Below are 16261 nucleotides of genomic sequence, written 5' to 3'. Positions count from 1 at the left end.
GGACCTAGTTTTTGAGGGAGGAGGTATGGGTCAACTGAAATGCTGAATGATTCTGATTTTTTATCTTTTAGGCTCAGTTAAATCCAGGAGGATATTTTAACTTTGGTCATACTCCTATCCATGGGGGTAGATGCTCATTAAGTTTCATAAATAGACTTTTTATCTTTAATGGAAAGTTATGGTTAATACAGACACTATTTTAACTAAATAAACCTGCTTTTGAACCTTATTTGGCTGTCTGGTAGGGTGTGTATATAGGTGTGTGTTTTCAAGTAGGGCTTCCAAAGTCTGAGATGTTTTGTTTTATATAATGTTTCTATTTAAAACACCTAATTGTTCAAGAATACCCTTTTTACACTAAAGAGAAGAAGGGAAAATATTAAATAGAGATAAATTCTTCAGGGGCCAGAAAAAGGCTGCCTGCAAGCATTGCACGAATCGCTGTCGCCACCTAGTGTAGGCTTTCAGGAATTAAGATTCTGGGTCCATAACAATGCTGTAAAGTTCTGATTTATGTTATGCACTTGTACAGTCATTACGGCTGGGCCTGCTGGTGCCATTACAGTTAAGGGTCTGTCAGCTCTTCGTTTATAAGACAGAATATTAAGATGTCTATTGCTTTTACATAAAAACTCATACTGTGCTGGAACTCTGAAATCTAATGGCCTTTTCTCTATGCGAATGTTTATTAATAATGTAAGTTGAACTTGATCAGCTCCTTTTAAAGACACTTTGTTGGGCTGAAGTTATATAGGAACTGCAACCAGAAGACTGAATGTTTTTCCTTGAGAGAACCTTAGAATTAAACTAAAAAATAAGTTTCTACCCATACATTCATACAAGTATGCTTCTGTAAATTATAAGCATATTGTGTATTATGGTTGAAGTTTTATTTTTGAATCCTCACACTTGCAGATTAAGTCCTGTCCCAACCCCTTTGCCAAGATATTGTTTAAATTCAGTTTGGACTCTTTTATGAATAGATACCTGACCCAAGAGTATGGCTGGCTAAATATTTAAATTGCCTCTCCCTACGCCTTCCTTTGGAGTTTTCATTCTAGTCTCCTTGAAAACAATGCTGTCTGGGGCAGCATTTCTATATGCTAAGGTTTTATTAGGAAGTGCAGTCCTAGGTCAGCAAAGTGGAAGGAAAATGAGAGCGTGGCAGGGATGGAGGGAAATAATGGTACAAGCTCCTGTTCTCAGTCTTGAAGAAAGCTTTCCAGTACATCAGGGATTGCTTTTTAAAAACAGAGTTGGCTCCTATTGCAGAGTATGATCTATCTTACTCCAGAATGCCAGAGTTTACCTGTAATAAGAGTATTGGGCTTACCAGAGATTTGATACAGCATCCTCACCGCTTCAGATATCTCCAAAGCCACTGGAGGTACCAGGTTGTAACATCCAGGTGACAGGGAGGCTTGTACTACCACTTGGACCTGCTTCAGATTCCTGTCGTGCTGTGGACGCCTGTTGAAATTGACAGCCTTCTGGGTTATCTGGTAAAATGATCAGAGCAGTATTTTTCAAGTGTGGTACATGATGTTTCTAAAACCCACAAGAACCCATTAGTGCTGTGTCTTTTGTTGTTGTTGATGTAGTAAGAGGTACAAAATGCAACAAATTAACATTTATCTTAGAGGAATATCCCTACATATATCAGACTAATGGACATCTAAAAACTCCATTGATGTAGCAAACCCTTATTGCCCACCCTCTGGCAAGGAAGAGGAGACTAACAATTTGGCTACTAATATAGGAGAAAACCAAGAGAATGTGATTTCATGGAAGTTAAGGGAAATCAAGTCAAGTGAAGAAAGTGTTTTCAGGGAAAAATGACCATTTGTTAGACATTGCTGTTCAGGTGTATCTTCAGACATGACTTTTGCCTTTTGTAATGTGAAAATCCTAATGGGCAGTTTTATTGGGGTTTTAGAGATGAAAATCTAACTGGAATTGGTCTAAGAGAAAAGAAGAGAAGAGGAAATGAGTCTTTTAAGGAATTTTCTATAAAGGAACACAATGAAATAAGGCAATAACTGAAGGTGGTTGTGGGGTGTAGAGAAGGTTCTTTTCTTTCTTTCCTTCCTTCCTTCCTTCCTTCCTTCCTTCCTTCCTTCCTTGCTTCCTTTGTTTCTTTTTATTTTTTTCTATGTCAGACCTGGCAGATATTATGCATATGGAATGACCCAGAGGGCAGGAAAATTAATAGTGCAGGGCAGAAACAAAGTCCTAGATGAGAGAGGATAAGGATCTAGGCCACAGGCCAAAGTTTTGGCCTTAGACTAGAGCCAAACAGCTCCACTCTAGCTAGTCTAGAGGGAGGGAGTCTGGAAGATTTGCTGATGGGAAGGTGAAGAAGGTCTCTTTTGAACACTTGTGTTTTGTCAGTGAAATAAGATCTCCAACAGCCCTGAGCAATGGATGACAGAGTGTGGGAGGTTTAATGAGAAGGAAATGGTGTGCTTCTCAGAGGCCTGGAGTCATTGGGCTAGAGGAAGGCAGTGGGATGCCCCAGAAGTCCTAAGGACCCACTTGAGGTTTGCGGTTGTACATTTAAAAATAGTGCTTGTCAACACTATTGGATCTGATGCTCCTTTGTATAACAAATATTTTGTAATACTAAAATATTATTTTATTATCCCAAAATACAATTTGTAGTTAAGATAGCTTAAGCACCAATATAATTTCCAAAGAAATGCCTGTCTAGTAACAATAACTATAGTAAAAGAAAAATAATTTAAAAATAAAAGTAATATATATTTCAATATAATTTCTCAGTACAGTGATACTAGATAACATGATTAAGTTTGCAGATTCTTGTTCCTATGCAAATACCAGCTAAATGTATGAACTATAAATGCCAAATGATACAGTTGTGTTATACTGGTGACTCAAAAGCCATGAATGTTAGTATCATTAGTGATAGGATTTTTCCAAACGAGTAAATGACACATGAAGCATCAAAGTTACCCTCTTTGAGATATTTTTTTAAAGCTTTATTTATTTATTTTGAGAGAGACAGAGACAGCACAAGTTGGGTAGAGGCAGAGAGAGAGAGAGAGACCGAGAGAGACAGAGAATCCCAAACAAGCACCACAGTGTCAGCCTGGAGCCCCATGCAGGGCTCAAATTCATGAAACCCTGAGATCATGACCTGAGCTAAAACAAAGAGTTGGACGCTTAACCGACTGAGACACTCAGGCACCCCTCCCTTTCTGAGATATTAGAGGGAGTTTCATTTCTAGTAAATTTGATGTGTATTATAATCGAGCAAAAATACTTTATTATAAAATGTAGTTTGGTTTTAGGCACTTATAAATAGATATTGATCTAACATGAACATTCGGAGGGAAATTTGCAAGTGTAGAATGCAGGACAAACTTTCTTTGTGTAGGACTTTCCCACACTTTGAAGGACATTTGGTATTCTTGGTCCCCTGCCAGGTGAAATGACAGCAATGTCTTCCAATCATTGTGAGAACCAAAAAGTTCTTAAATTCTCAAAACTCTCTGTAATATATCCATACCACCTCCCGTTCTCATTGTTCTCTGTTGATCTATTGCGATTCCATGAATGGAATCTTTAATGTGTTTTCCCTAGCCACTGTCGACTATTAAGGTATAGGCTTTCAGTATGTAGAGAATTGGACCAGGGTTGGTTTCTATTTTTTAAAACTTGAGTACAAAAAAAAGGAAGAGTAGGGCAATGAGTCAGGACAAGAGCATGACTGTAATGCTGGATCATGAATTCTAGCTCAGTTTAGAGGGAAGAGTGGACTTGGTAGGGAGGTATGGAATGTGACAAGGTGATAGAAAAAAATGGTTTGGAACATTTGGTAGAGTGAAGAATTGTTAGAGTGGGCTACTTAAATATGTGAACTAGAGAAAATGGAGATGGTGGTGAGAAGGTGGGCTTCTTGCAGTTAAAATTTTAGCAGTGGTACTGTTATTTGTAATGACCAGTTTAAGGCTGTATCCATGGGAAGGGTAGCTGATGTGAGATGGAGTTAAGATTATTGGAGGCACTGAGAGGCCAGGGGGGATTGTCTACTTAGATATTTAAAAGATGTTGAATGATTACCAGAACAGAGGGGGAAAGAACAAAAGCAATCCAGGATGGTAAAATCTTTAATAAATGAGCAGGAAGGGTACAGAGAAACTGATATAAATGCAACAAGGAAGGCTAATAGGTGCTCTGGTCTATTGGAATGTGCTTCAAAGCAAAGACCTTTGGAGGAGGATGCAGGAACAATAGTCTGGAAGTGGTGACGAGGAGCAAGAAAGAGAGCTTCCACACACACCTCCAGATAATTTAGTTTTCCTTTAGCATAAGAATCAAAATTTGTTTTTTATTTTTATTTTTAAAGTTTATTTATTTATTTTGAGAGAGAGAGAGAGAGCACAAGCAGGGAAGGGGAGAGAGAGAGGGAGAGAGAGAACGGTTCTCAGGAATTGTGATATCATGACCTGAGTCAAAGCCAAGAGTCAGATGCTTATCTGACTGAGCCACCCTGGCTCCCCTAGAGAGATTTTCAATAGAAGCAGATCTTTAGGAGATTGCCAGGTATTCAAATAAAAATTGATGTGAACTAATTATGTGTTCCTGTCATTTTCACCAGCAACAGCAGGAGTTTACTACCTTCCGATGTTACTCATTTTCCTATAGTTCAAATATGTTGTCTAAAAGAATGAGCTTTCCGTTTCCCCTTAGACTTCATTTCAAGTGGTTGGGTATTTATTGTATGTAGCTAACATTCTGGGGGCATCAAACTAAAACATATGATTTCACTGAGAAATATAACACAGGGGCTATATGCCCTGGCTTCTAAGAGCCTTCAACTTGGTTCCACCTGGTTCCATGTTGGTAAGGAACTGGTCTTTCCTGCCACCCCACCCCTCACCATCAGGCCCCAAGAATTTCCATCAATCTTATGGGAAATCTGGGCCCTTGAACATAAGATTGAGTACTGCAGTTGGTTCTGATGGGGACGGCTATTTCAGAAAACTTTTAAGCTCAGATGACCATCACATGTGCTCAAAAAGTGTAGGTGATGGGCTGCTTCTTGTATTCTCATTCATTAATCAGTGATTTGTTATTTTAATAAATGTCCATCATTTTATTTCTAGACTCGGTATGACTTAGCTATAGTGATTATTCTCTTGCCGTAGTGTTAAATTTTATTGGCTAATATTGATCTAGGAATTTTACCTCTTTAAGTAAAACTGCTGTATTACTTCTTAATTACCAGTGGTGGACTTTATTATGAAGCTTATCTCTCCTTCGTGGAATAAATGAACTAGTTTTCTCTATCTTTATGATTTAAAATATTTTATATAGCATGAAAATGATCTGTTCCATGACCTGTGGAGTTATGCAAGCAAGAGCATGCTCTGTATTTTCTGTTTCAAGTCTATGAGTTTTTTTTTAATTTTATTTATTTCATCAGAATTTTTGCGTTTATTAAACTACACATGCATAATATATTCTTTAAGCCCTTTCTATGCTAAATATTTAGCTCAGTTTTCCTGTTTGGATTGTATTATATTAATCTAGTTTTATTTTCAAGAGATTTGCTATTTTATTTTTATTTCAAAAAATTTTTTTGAATCATTCTACTGATTTTCTGTTTTTTAATTTATTTATTTCTATTTAAATATTATTTCCTTTCATGTATTTTCCGTGGGACAATTTTATATATATATTAAAATAATTGACTTGAATATTTATTAGTTCTTCTCAATTTTGCTTTTAATAAAAAAGCACCTAACATCATAAGTTAACCTTGATCTCATGACCCACTATGAAATCACGACCTGAGTGGAAATCAAGACTCAGACACTTAACCAACTGAGCCATCTAGGTGCCTCTAAAATTTTTACATTGTTAGTACATGGCAAATATTACAAATGTTCCAAGAATTGTTGAGAAAGAGGTATTTTCTGTTGGTAGGCTACAATGTATATAAACAAATGGTCATACTTACATTTATTGGTTTTATCAGTCAGATATTTCATGTCCTTATGCGTTACTCTAGAAAAACTTTCCTGGTGGTTTATAATCTGTTGGTCTTGTAATGATGTCTCTCACAATAATTGTGTTTATGTCAGTTTCTCTTTGAATGTTTCTACAAAGCTTTGCTTGATTTTTTCTGTCAGTATTATTTTGTTATTTATGTCATTGCTATTATAAAATGGTTATTTACTTTGACTTTTCTTCAAATTCCACTGTCAGTTATAACACTGCCAATGTTTCCTTATTTAAAAAAAATTATTCTTTCATTTTAAAATGGCTTTTTTGTATGTCTCTTGTACACAGCAAATGATCAGATTTGGGTTGTTAATTCAAACTGAACTTTGCCTAGTACATAGTAAGAAGTACTCAATAAATATTTTAAAATCATATTTAATCTTACTAAATTCCTTTTTGTCTCTTATTTTGTTTTAGGTGGGCCATAAAACACGAAGGGACTAACAAACCGGGCCAGTGGAAACATTCCAGAGTTGAAAATCCTCTCTGGAACAAGCTTACCTACATGTGGCCAGTTCTTCCCAGTGGCCAACTTAATAAGGTTGTATTTAGTATAAGACATGGTTGTTAAGATTTACTTCTAGTCCCAACATGTGGTCAATTTTTCTGAAAATTTCCATGAAACTTGAATTACAGTTGTTAGGTGCAAGAGATCAATTAATTCTGTTGTTCTACCAATTCATTAGAAAGATGTGTCTGAGTCTTTCTTTATTGAAATGACTTTAGTTCATCTTGTACTCTGTCAAGTTTTTCTTTATGTATTGTGAAATTTGGTTCTTAGAAACACACATATTTGGAAATATTATTTCTCTCTCATGAATTGAAACTTTAATCATTCAGTAAAGTTTCTCCCTAGCTCTAGTAAAAATCTCAATTATGCAATATTAATAGAAATTTCCCAGCTAATTATTTTTTTATTTTTACTTGCTTAATATATCTTCTTTCATTTCTTTTACTTTCTATATTTGTATATTCTGTTATTCTGTTTTAGGAAGTTCCTTGGTATACAGTTAATATGAAAACAATTATCTGACAATCTTTAAACTAAAGGATTTGGTCTTTTCTATTTATTGTCACAACAGATATTTTTGGATTATTATTTGCTTTCTATATGTCCTGGTTTTCTTATGTTTCATTTTTTCTCCATTTTTATGTTCTTTTAGATTGACTTTTTTTTCTCATTACATTTCCCCCTAGTAGAGTTTGGAAATTATACACTCCATTTCCATTCTTTTGTGTTATTACTCTTAATGTTTAAGCTTGCATATGTAAGTGATCAAAATCTAAAGTAAACAAATATATTTACTCTTCTCCCAAATAATTGAGAACATTAGAATACCTTAACTTCAGTCACACAGTTTGTAACATATGCTATTATTGCCATGAAATTTATCTTAAAAAATTTTTTTTAGGGGAGCCTAGGTGGCTCAGTCGGTTGAGCGTCCGACTTTGGCTCAGGTCATGATCTCACAGTCTGTGAGTTCGGGCCCTCATTGGGCTCTGTGCTGACAGCTCAGAGCCTGGAGCCTGCTTTGGATTCTGTGTCTCCTTCTCTCTCTTCCCTTCCCCTACTCATGCTCTGTCTCTCTCTCTGTCAAAAATAAACAAACATTAAAAAAATTTTTTTTAAATTTTTTTAACATTTATTCATTTTTGAGAGACAGAGCATGAAGGGAGGGGCAGAGAGAGAGGGAGACACAGAATCCAAAGCAGTCTCCAGGCTCTGAGCTGTCAGCACAGCTCTGAGAGCTGAGAGTTGCTGACAGTTCAGAGCCCGATGCAGGGCTCAAACCCATGAGCCCTGAGATCATGGCCTGAGCTGAAGTTGGAAGCTTAACTGACTGAGCCACCCAGGCTTCCCTGAAATTTATCTTTTTAAAAATTTCCCCAAAATTTTAAATTCTTATATGTAGAAAATATTTATTTAGATTTAGCCCCATTCCTTCCCCCTCTTTATTGTTATAATTCCTTCTATCTCAGTCCTTCCACTTGTGATTGCTTTTCTTCTATCTAGCATACCCTTCTTTAAGTTATTGGTAACAAACTCTTTTCATTTTTACTTATCTGAAAATGTCTTTCTTTTGCCCTCCTTTATATAAGGTATTTTCTTTTAGTGAATGGAAGATGTCATCACTGACTTCTACCTTCCATTGTTGTTATTGAGCAGCCATCTATCTTTCTAAATGTTAATCCCTTGAAGGTAATCTTTTCTCTGGCTACTTTTAGTATCTTTCCTTTTCTTTGATATTTTTCAGCTTCACCACAAAATGTCTAAGGGAGGATTGCTTTTTTATTTTTCCTGCTTGGGGTTCTTGAATCTGTGGATTGGTACCGTGCATCATTCCTGGAAATTTATCACCCATTGTCAAATAGTCTCTGTCCTATATCCCTTCATTCCATTCTTTACAGAAAACCCTGATTAGGTATGAGCTAGAGCTTCTGATTTTGACCTCCATGCCTCCTAATCTCTGTTTTGTATTTCTCATGTCTTTGTCTCTTTATGGTACATTTTTGCATTGTGTTTTTAGGCATTTTTCTTTCAGATAATTAATTTTCTCTTCATCTTTATCTCATGTATTTTAAACTACAAGTGAGGGTCAACCTGTGTGGTATGAATTCTCAGTGAAGATTATTTTTCTCTTCTACATAGAGAAAGTGTTTGAAATAATCTATTTTACTTGCAGCCACCTGGAGGGTATCATTTCTGGTTTGCCTTTTCAATGATATTTAACTTATCGTGACTCTTGTTTTATGAGGGGAGAGAGTTTTCTGTTAGACTTCCCACTTTGGGTAGGCCTTGAAATTTGTCTCTTGTGTCCTTCCCCTGCAAGACAATGGAAGGAGAAACTCAAATTCATTGGGGTGTGTCAAATTTCCTAAAAATAAAATCCAGTTTCAGGATTTTGTTTACCTCTCTGGGTCCCTAGTATATTTTGCTTTATCCTCATGTCATTGATACACTCTAAAGATTTTTAGAACTATTTTCTCCTGATTTTTTTAGTTGTTTTGTCATGCTTTCTGATTTCAATCAAGTTTTTTCTTTCCCTTAAGTCACAGTTGCCTATGCCTCCTCACTGATTAAATGAGTTTCAGCACTTTAGGAAAAAGACAGATGGAGTCTGAAGCCAAGAAGTCATTTACTTAGGCCCCAAAGATATTCTTATATTTAGACGTTCTTATATTTAGTAGTGAAGCAGCAGTCTAGATAGGAGTTTTGTTAAGTGGGAAAGAAGTTCTTCCAAATACCAGAGGCTGTGGGTTGGGCAGCCTGAGTCAGTGACTAGGTAAACTATGTGTCTAAGACTCGTGTTTGCAGCACTAGTGAGAGCCACCATGGAGCCAAGGGCAGAGAGGTGGCACAGAGAGACCAATGGGCCCAGAATAAGCCAAGGAAAAAAACTGTGAATTGTACCAACTCACCAATTCTAGATTTTTCTCCAGAGGTTCAGGAAAAACAGAGGCTAAAACCCAGAGAGGAGACAGGATAACATACCCCTCAACTGATGGTGTTCAGGTGCCAGCAGGTTGTCCAGTGGCCAAAGAGCACAAGAGGCCAATACACAGACGCCTCTGAGGATCAAGGCTGCGTACTCACCTGTAGACCATGGACCCCTATCCCAATGGTATACAGTTTATAGAATTTTCATCTACCTGAAACCACACTGAGGAAGGGGAAGGGAAGGGTATATCTCTGAAAGGAAACAACAGTTCTGGTAAAAATTTGAAACTTCAGTTTGGTTGAATATGTATAGAAAGGACACAGCTAAAAACAAAAACCAAACAAGCTGTTTTAAACTGGCAGAAATTGGAACACCTCTAATTGGAATATCAAGCTTCCTACCACCCAGTGGGGTGGGAGGTGAACAGAGATGCCTCACAAGGAAGTGTTCTTTTGTAGGAAAAGAGAGAAAATTATAATAATTTCAAATTTCACAGCTATTGTGCCTACATCTTTAACTTCAGTATATAAGTAAAATAATTCAGTTAATTAATTAATTGATTTAAATGATGCATGGTAATTATATTAGGAAACCTAAGTTAACCCCGTTCCTTTAAAATTTACCATTAAAAAATGCATTTTTGTGAATGGTCTGAGATTTGACAGCTACATGGTCTTAGGAATAAAAATGGACTACTGAAAAGTTCTCTAGCCATTCAAATAGAATAATAGCATTTGGGTGGAGAGATAAGACTGTACCCCAACAAAACTCTGGTCCTCACTGATAAACCAAAAGGAAAGGACTAAGGCATTAAATTAGCTAAAATAAGACAAATTGACCGTGTATTTCAAAATGACTCAGCCTAAGAGTACTCTTAGTTCTTGCAATGTTTGAGAAAGAGAAGAAAACACTTACCAGGCAGGGAACTTAAAAAGTTCTTACTCAAATTAAATATAATCTGTTTTATATGGAGGAGTTCTAACTCACAAACTCATGAACTGTGAGATCATGACCTCAGCTGAAGTCAGACACTTAACCGACTGAGCCACCCATGCACCTCAGGATATCAGTATTCTTAAGATATGTTAAAACCTTATAAAATTATAAAGTTAATGAATTCTTTTTGTTTATTCTGTGACTAAGTTCACTGGAATAATTTATCGGAACTCAAGCTATTTTCTTATCCCTTGGGAAAAAAGTTGTAAATTGAGAAGTTGTATTTTTAAACACTTAAAGGTAAGGAGCAATGGATTTTCATATTCAAGGATGAAATTGCTGGAAAAGTGAGATTAAAGAGACTTAAGATATTGGAATGGGCCACTGGATAGTGATTTTTAGATTCCCAAATTATTAAATTAAAATGTAACTATTAGGAGAGCCCATTTTAAACAAAATAGTGAAAAGTAAACATTTTATTAATTTTTTAAGACATTAAAAAGGGAAAGTGTAAGAAGGCCCAAGCCAGGGAATTGAAGAATCCATTAGTTTATTATTAATAACACATAGATGAAGGAGGACCAATATGATTAAGAAATTTAGATAACTAGTTAAGAGTTGGGCTTTCCAAAGAAGCACAGCCTCTCTCTTGTCGTGAGAGAGAGGTGAAAAAGAAAAAGCAGAAATATCAGCATAAGTGAGTACCGAGACCCATCTCCTGACAATGCAGCAACAGCATGGAATATTGTGAACACAGAGAAGACCAATAAAGAAATGAATGGGAACATAAGAATTCCAATGGAGAAAATGTTGGGGAGGAAATATCTCTCCATGCTTATTAGTTAATTATACATGTTTTGTTGTCCTTCAAGATAATATTACGTTTCTTTGGGTTGTGTTCCATGGTGTCTCATAGAGAAGACCCTTGGGCTTACTTCATTTAACTGAAAAGCAAAGGAAGCTGTCTGAAGTCAGCAATTGGTTGGTACAGTGGGGCTACAGTTGCTGTCTGTAGCAATTTAGGAGATTCGGAACTTTTTTAAACTTTTAGTTTAATTCCAGTTAGTTAACATACAGTGTAATATTAGTGTCAGGTGTACAACATAGTGATTCAGCAATTTCACACATCACCCTGTGTTCATCACCTATTACCACCCCCCCACCACCCCTCTGCTGACCATCCGTTTGTTTTCTATCATTAAGAGTCTGTCTCTTGATTTCTCTCTCTCTCTCATTTGTTTTGTTTCTTAAATTCCACATATGAATGAAATCATATGGTATTTGTCTTTCTCTGACTGACTTATTTAGCTTAGCATTATACTCTCTAGCTCCACCCATGTGGTTGCGCATGGCAAGATTTCATTATTTTTTATGGGTGAATAATATTCCATTATATATATATATATATATATATATATATATATATATGTGTGTGTGTGTGTGTGTGTGTGTGTGTGTGTATACATATATCTACATATATACATATATGTAGATATATGTATATGTAGATACATATATATATATCTACATATACATATATATGTAGATATATGTATACACACACACACACACACACACCACGTCTTTTTCTTCCCAACATCTTTTTTATCCACTCATCAATCGATGGATACTTGGCCTGCTTCCATATCTTGGCTATTTTAAATAATGCTGCTATAAACATAAGGGTGCATGTATCCCTTGGAACTGTTGGTTTTTTTTTTTTTTTTTTTTTTTTTTGCATTCTTTGGATAAATACCCAGTACTGTGATTGCAGGATTGTAGGGTAGTTCTATTTTCAACTTTCTGAGGAATCTCTGTCCTGTTTCCCAGGGTGACTGCACCAGTTTGTATTCCTACCAACAGTGCAAGAGGATTCTTTCTCTCTCCACATCTTTGCCAACACCCGTTGTTTCCTGTGTTGTTGATTTTAGCTGTTTTGACAGGCATAAGGTGATATCTCATTGTAGTTTTGATTTACATTTCCCTAATGATAAGTGATGATGATCATCTTTTCACGTGTCTGTTGGCCATCTGTATGTCTTCTTTGGAGAAATGTCTGTTTATGTCTTCTGCCAACTTTTGAATTGGATTATTTGGTTTTTAGGGGGTTAAGTTTTAGAAGTTCTTTATATATTTTGGATACTAACCCTTTATTGATATGTCATTTACAAATATCTTCTCCCATTCCATAGGTTGCCTTTCAGTTTTGTTGATTTTTTTTCACTGTGCAGAAGCTTTTTATTTGATGTAGTCCCAATAATTTATTTTTGCTTTTGTTTCTCTTGCCTCAGGAGACATTTTGAGAAGAAAATTGCTATAGCCAATGTCAGAGAAGTTACTGCCTGTGTTCTCTTCTAGGGTTTCTATGGTTTCAGGTCTCACATGTATGTCTTTAATCCATTTTGACTTCATTTTTATGTATGGTAAAAGAAAGTGGTCCAGTTTCATTCTTTTGCATGTTGCCGTCCAGTTTTTTCAACACCATGTGTTAAAGAGACAGTTGTTGTCCCTTTGGATACTTTTTCCTGCTTTGTTGAGGATTAATTGACCATATAATTGAGGGTTTACTTCTGGGTTTTCTATTCTATTCCATTGATCTATGTATCTATCTTTGTGCCAGTACCATACTGTTTTGATCACTACAGCTTTGTAACATAACTTGAAGCTTGGAATTGTATACCTCCAGCTTTGCTTTTCTTTTTAAAGATTGCTCTGGCTATTTGGGATATTTTGTGGTTCCATACAAATTTTAGGAGTATTTTTTTCTAGTTCTGTGAAAAATGCTATTGGTATTTTGATAGGGATTGCATTACATGTGCAGATTGCTTTAGGTAGTATAGACATTTTAGCAATATTTGTTCTTCCAATCCATAAGCATGGGATGTCTTTCCATTTCTCTGTGTCATATTCAATTTATTTCATTACTGTTTTATAGATTTCAGAGTACAGGTCTTTCACCCATTTGGTTAGGTTTATTCCTAGGTATCTTATTATTTTGGTGCAATTGTAAATAGAATCATTTTTTTAAAATTTGTCTCTCTGCTGCTTCATTATTGGTGTATAGAAATACAACTGATTTCTGTACATTGATTTTGTACCCTCTGACTCTACTGAATTTGTTTATCAGTTCTAGTAGGTTTTTTTGGTGGAGTATTTCAGGTTCTCTATCTATAGTATCATGTCACCTGCAAATAGTGGAAATTTTACTTCTTCCTTCCTGATTTGGATGACTTTTATTTCTTTTTGTTGTCTAATTGCTGTGGCTAGGACTTCCAGTCAATGTGACAGTAATGAGAAGATTATTCTCCCTCATCTCTCCCATTTCATGATCATTTATGTCTAAAACTCGTGTAAATGTTGATTTGCTCTGAATTGCCTAAGATCTTTGTTGTAAAATAATTACAGGTAAGTTCTGAACTTCTTTTTTTTTCACTTTTAGAGAGAGAGTGAGAGAGTGCTCACATGTGTACCTGTGCACACAAGCAAGGGAGGGGCAGAGGGAGGGAGAAAGAGAATTTTAAGCAGGCTCCACACCCAGAAGGGAGCCCAATGAGGGGCACAATCTCATGACCAGCCCTGAGGTCATGACCTGAGCCAAAATCAAGAGTTGGACACTCAACCATCTGAGCTGCCAGGTGCCCCAGTCCTGAATTTACTTCTTAAAGAAATTATGTAACTTCACTCTCACCATCCCTCACATTGAGTGAAATGTTTATATAATAGGAATGCCTCAAATGAAACTACACAATGAGTTTGTCATAACATATTTCTTTTCAGTAACTGTAGTAAGGGAGAACAGCCCCATGTTCCTCCATTGATGATAGGTACATATCTTTATATACACCTTATAGTCTGTCCTTTGCTTTTAAATTCCATGGAGATAAAATGCCCTCAATGAAGGTCAGGAATACAGAAAAACTTTATTAATTCAAAGTTTGTTTGTTTAGAGGGGTGATGAGTGAGCCTCATTGTATGCCATCATTATAAACATATTTACTAAACAAAATATTATATTACAATATAATGGAAAAAAGACTAAACTGAAAAGCACTCTACTCATGAGATTTTGAACATTTATTTACACTGTTTTTATCCTAATTAAATGCAATTCATTTTATTTATTCACTCATTTCGCAAATTAGAGCATTATAATAAGATACTGTTTCAGAATATTTAATTTTCACAACCTTCAGATTTTGTTCATAACATTTAAAGCACATTTTTGAACTATGTGTTTGTTCAATATATTTGCAAGATTCTAAATATTTTTCAAGAGAATATAAATTAGTAAATTTTCCTTATTATACTAGCTTTTAAAAACTGGTCTCTTTTCCATAAACTAAAGGCCATGCATTTTGGTCTGTATTATTCTCACATGCCAGCATGTCTCCCCAGCACACCTGGATCTTAGACACTGCTAGGATTCTAAGGCCACATCTGTAGTGATTGTTTGAGCTTTCTGCCTGCCTATCATGACTTCTCCATCCTTTGGGTATTGGTACCCATATCCCCTTTAGGAAACTTCTTCCATTAATAGTTCATGCGGATTATGGTCTCATTGCTTGGGTTCCTCAGAAAGCAGAATCTGAGGCAAATGGAAGGAAGGAGAGCCAATAAGTGATGTGCTTTCAAGCTGTCTTTCAATAAGCCATTTAAACAGTGATTTTAGGAGAGTCTCTCCTGCAGGAGAAAAAGGAAAGAATTGATCCATTAACTTCCATCTCATTTGGGTCAAAGGTTTGCCCCAAGTTCACACAGCGAGAATGATGGCTCAAAAATTCAAATTCAGGAAGTCTGACTCCAGAGCCCAAGCTCTTAGCCACTTCACGAGATGCTCTTCTGAATGTTAGTGATAAGAACTAAGAAGAAAATAGAAGCAAGAATAAGGGATAGAGAATGTTGATGGTGGGGGAGGAAGGTGAGGCAGGGCAGGGTTTGGAAATTTCTGATTGCCTTGAGAAGCCTTTATTCAGGTGATACTTGAGTAAAGACCTGAAGAACAAACAGCTCCCTAGGTCAAGAACATGCCAAGAAATGCAAAGAGCCTGCAATGGTGTCTTTCAGGAACAATGAGGTAAATATGGCAGCAGTATTTGTGAGGGGGAGAGCAGTGGGAGATAAGGTCAGATGGGGTAGAGATCATGCAGAGCCTCGTAAGCCATTTGAAAATCTTTGACTCTTACTGAGATGGGAAGGTGTGGAACAGAAGAGTTAGAGGAGTGATGTGCTCTGACTTAAGTATAACAGGATCGTTATAACAATGGAACAAAAGGGGGATAAGATGGAAGCAAGAATAAGCAGAAGAGTTTTGCAATTTGTAGATAAGAGAAACTAGTGGACCAGCACTGTGGGAGTGGAGGTGTTTAAGAGTAGAACAGTCCTAGATATATTTTGAAAGTAGAAGCAGGTTTTGCTGATGGATTAAGTTAAAAATAAATAAATAAATAATTAGAAAAGGCCCAATATTGGGAAATTTAGATAGACATTTTAATTAACTCATGGGATAAAGAAGAAATCATGATGAAAAATTAAAAAAGAAATACTGTATTTAAGAACCAAAACAAAATGTGTGAGATGTAGCTGAAGTGTACTTGAAGGAAATGTACTACCTTAAATACTTAAATTGAAAAAGAAGAGAGGCTAAAAATTAATGAGATAAGCTTCCAATTTGAAAATTCAGGAATATAATAGCAAAACAAACTCAAAGAATTAGAAGGAAAGACATAGAAAGTTATAAGAGCAGAAATTGATACGATACATACAAAACAAATCAACAAAGTCAAAAATTTGTTGCTTTGATATACCTGGCCAAACTGATTAAGAAAAAATAGTAAAGGTACATAATATTAGAAATA

At 35.9% G+C, this 16261-nt stretch overlaps 1 protein-coding gene across 2 annotated transcripts in view; it reads left to right on the top strand.

The window, feature by feature from the left end:
- DCDC1 (doublecortin domain containing 1) overlaps positions 1–16261 on the top strand; it is a 483981-nt gene that overhangs the window by 386828 nt on the left and 80892 nt on the right. For both annotated transcript variants that reach the window (XM_045484847.1, XM_045484848.1), the window contains one exon: positions 6448–6571. In XM_045484847.1, the coding sequence (XP_045340803.1) occupies positions 6448–6571 (124 nt within the window). The remainder of the gene's footprint in view (positions 1–6447; positions 6572–16261) is intronic.

Source organism: Leopardus geoffroyi, chromosome D1 (genome assembly GCF_018350155.1).
Source record: "Leopardus geoffroyi isolate Oge1 chromosome D1, O.geoffroyi_Oge1_pat1.0, whole genome shotgun sequence".
NCBI classification, from domain to species: Eukaryota; Metazoa; Chordata; class Mammalia; order Carnivora; family Felidae; genus Leopardus; species Leopardus geoffroyi.
The sequence above is the reverse complement of the archived record's forward strand: the minus strand, read 5'-3'. Positions and strand labels throughout refer to the sequence as shown.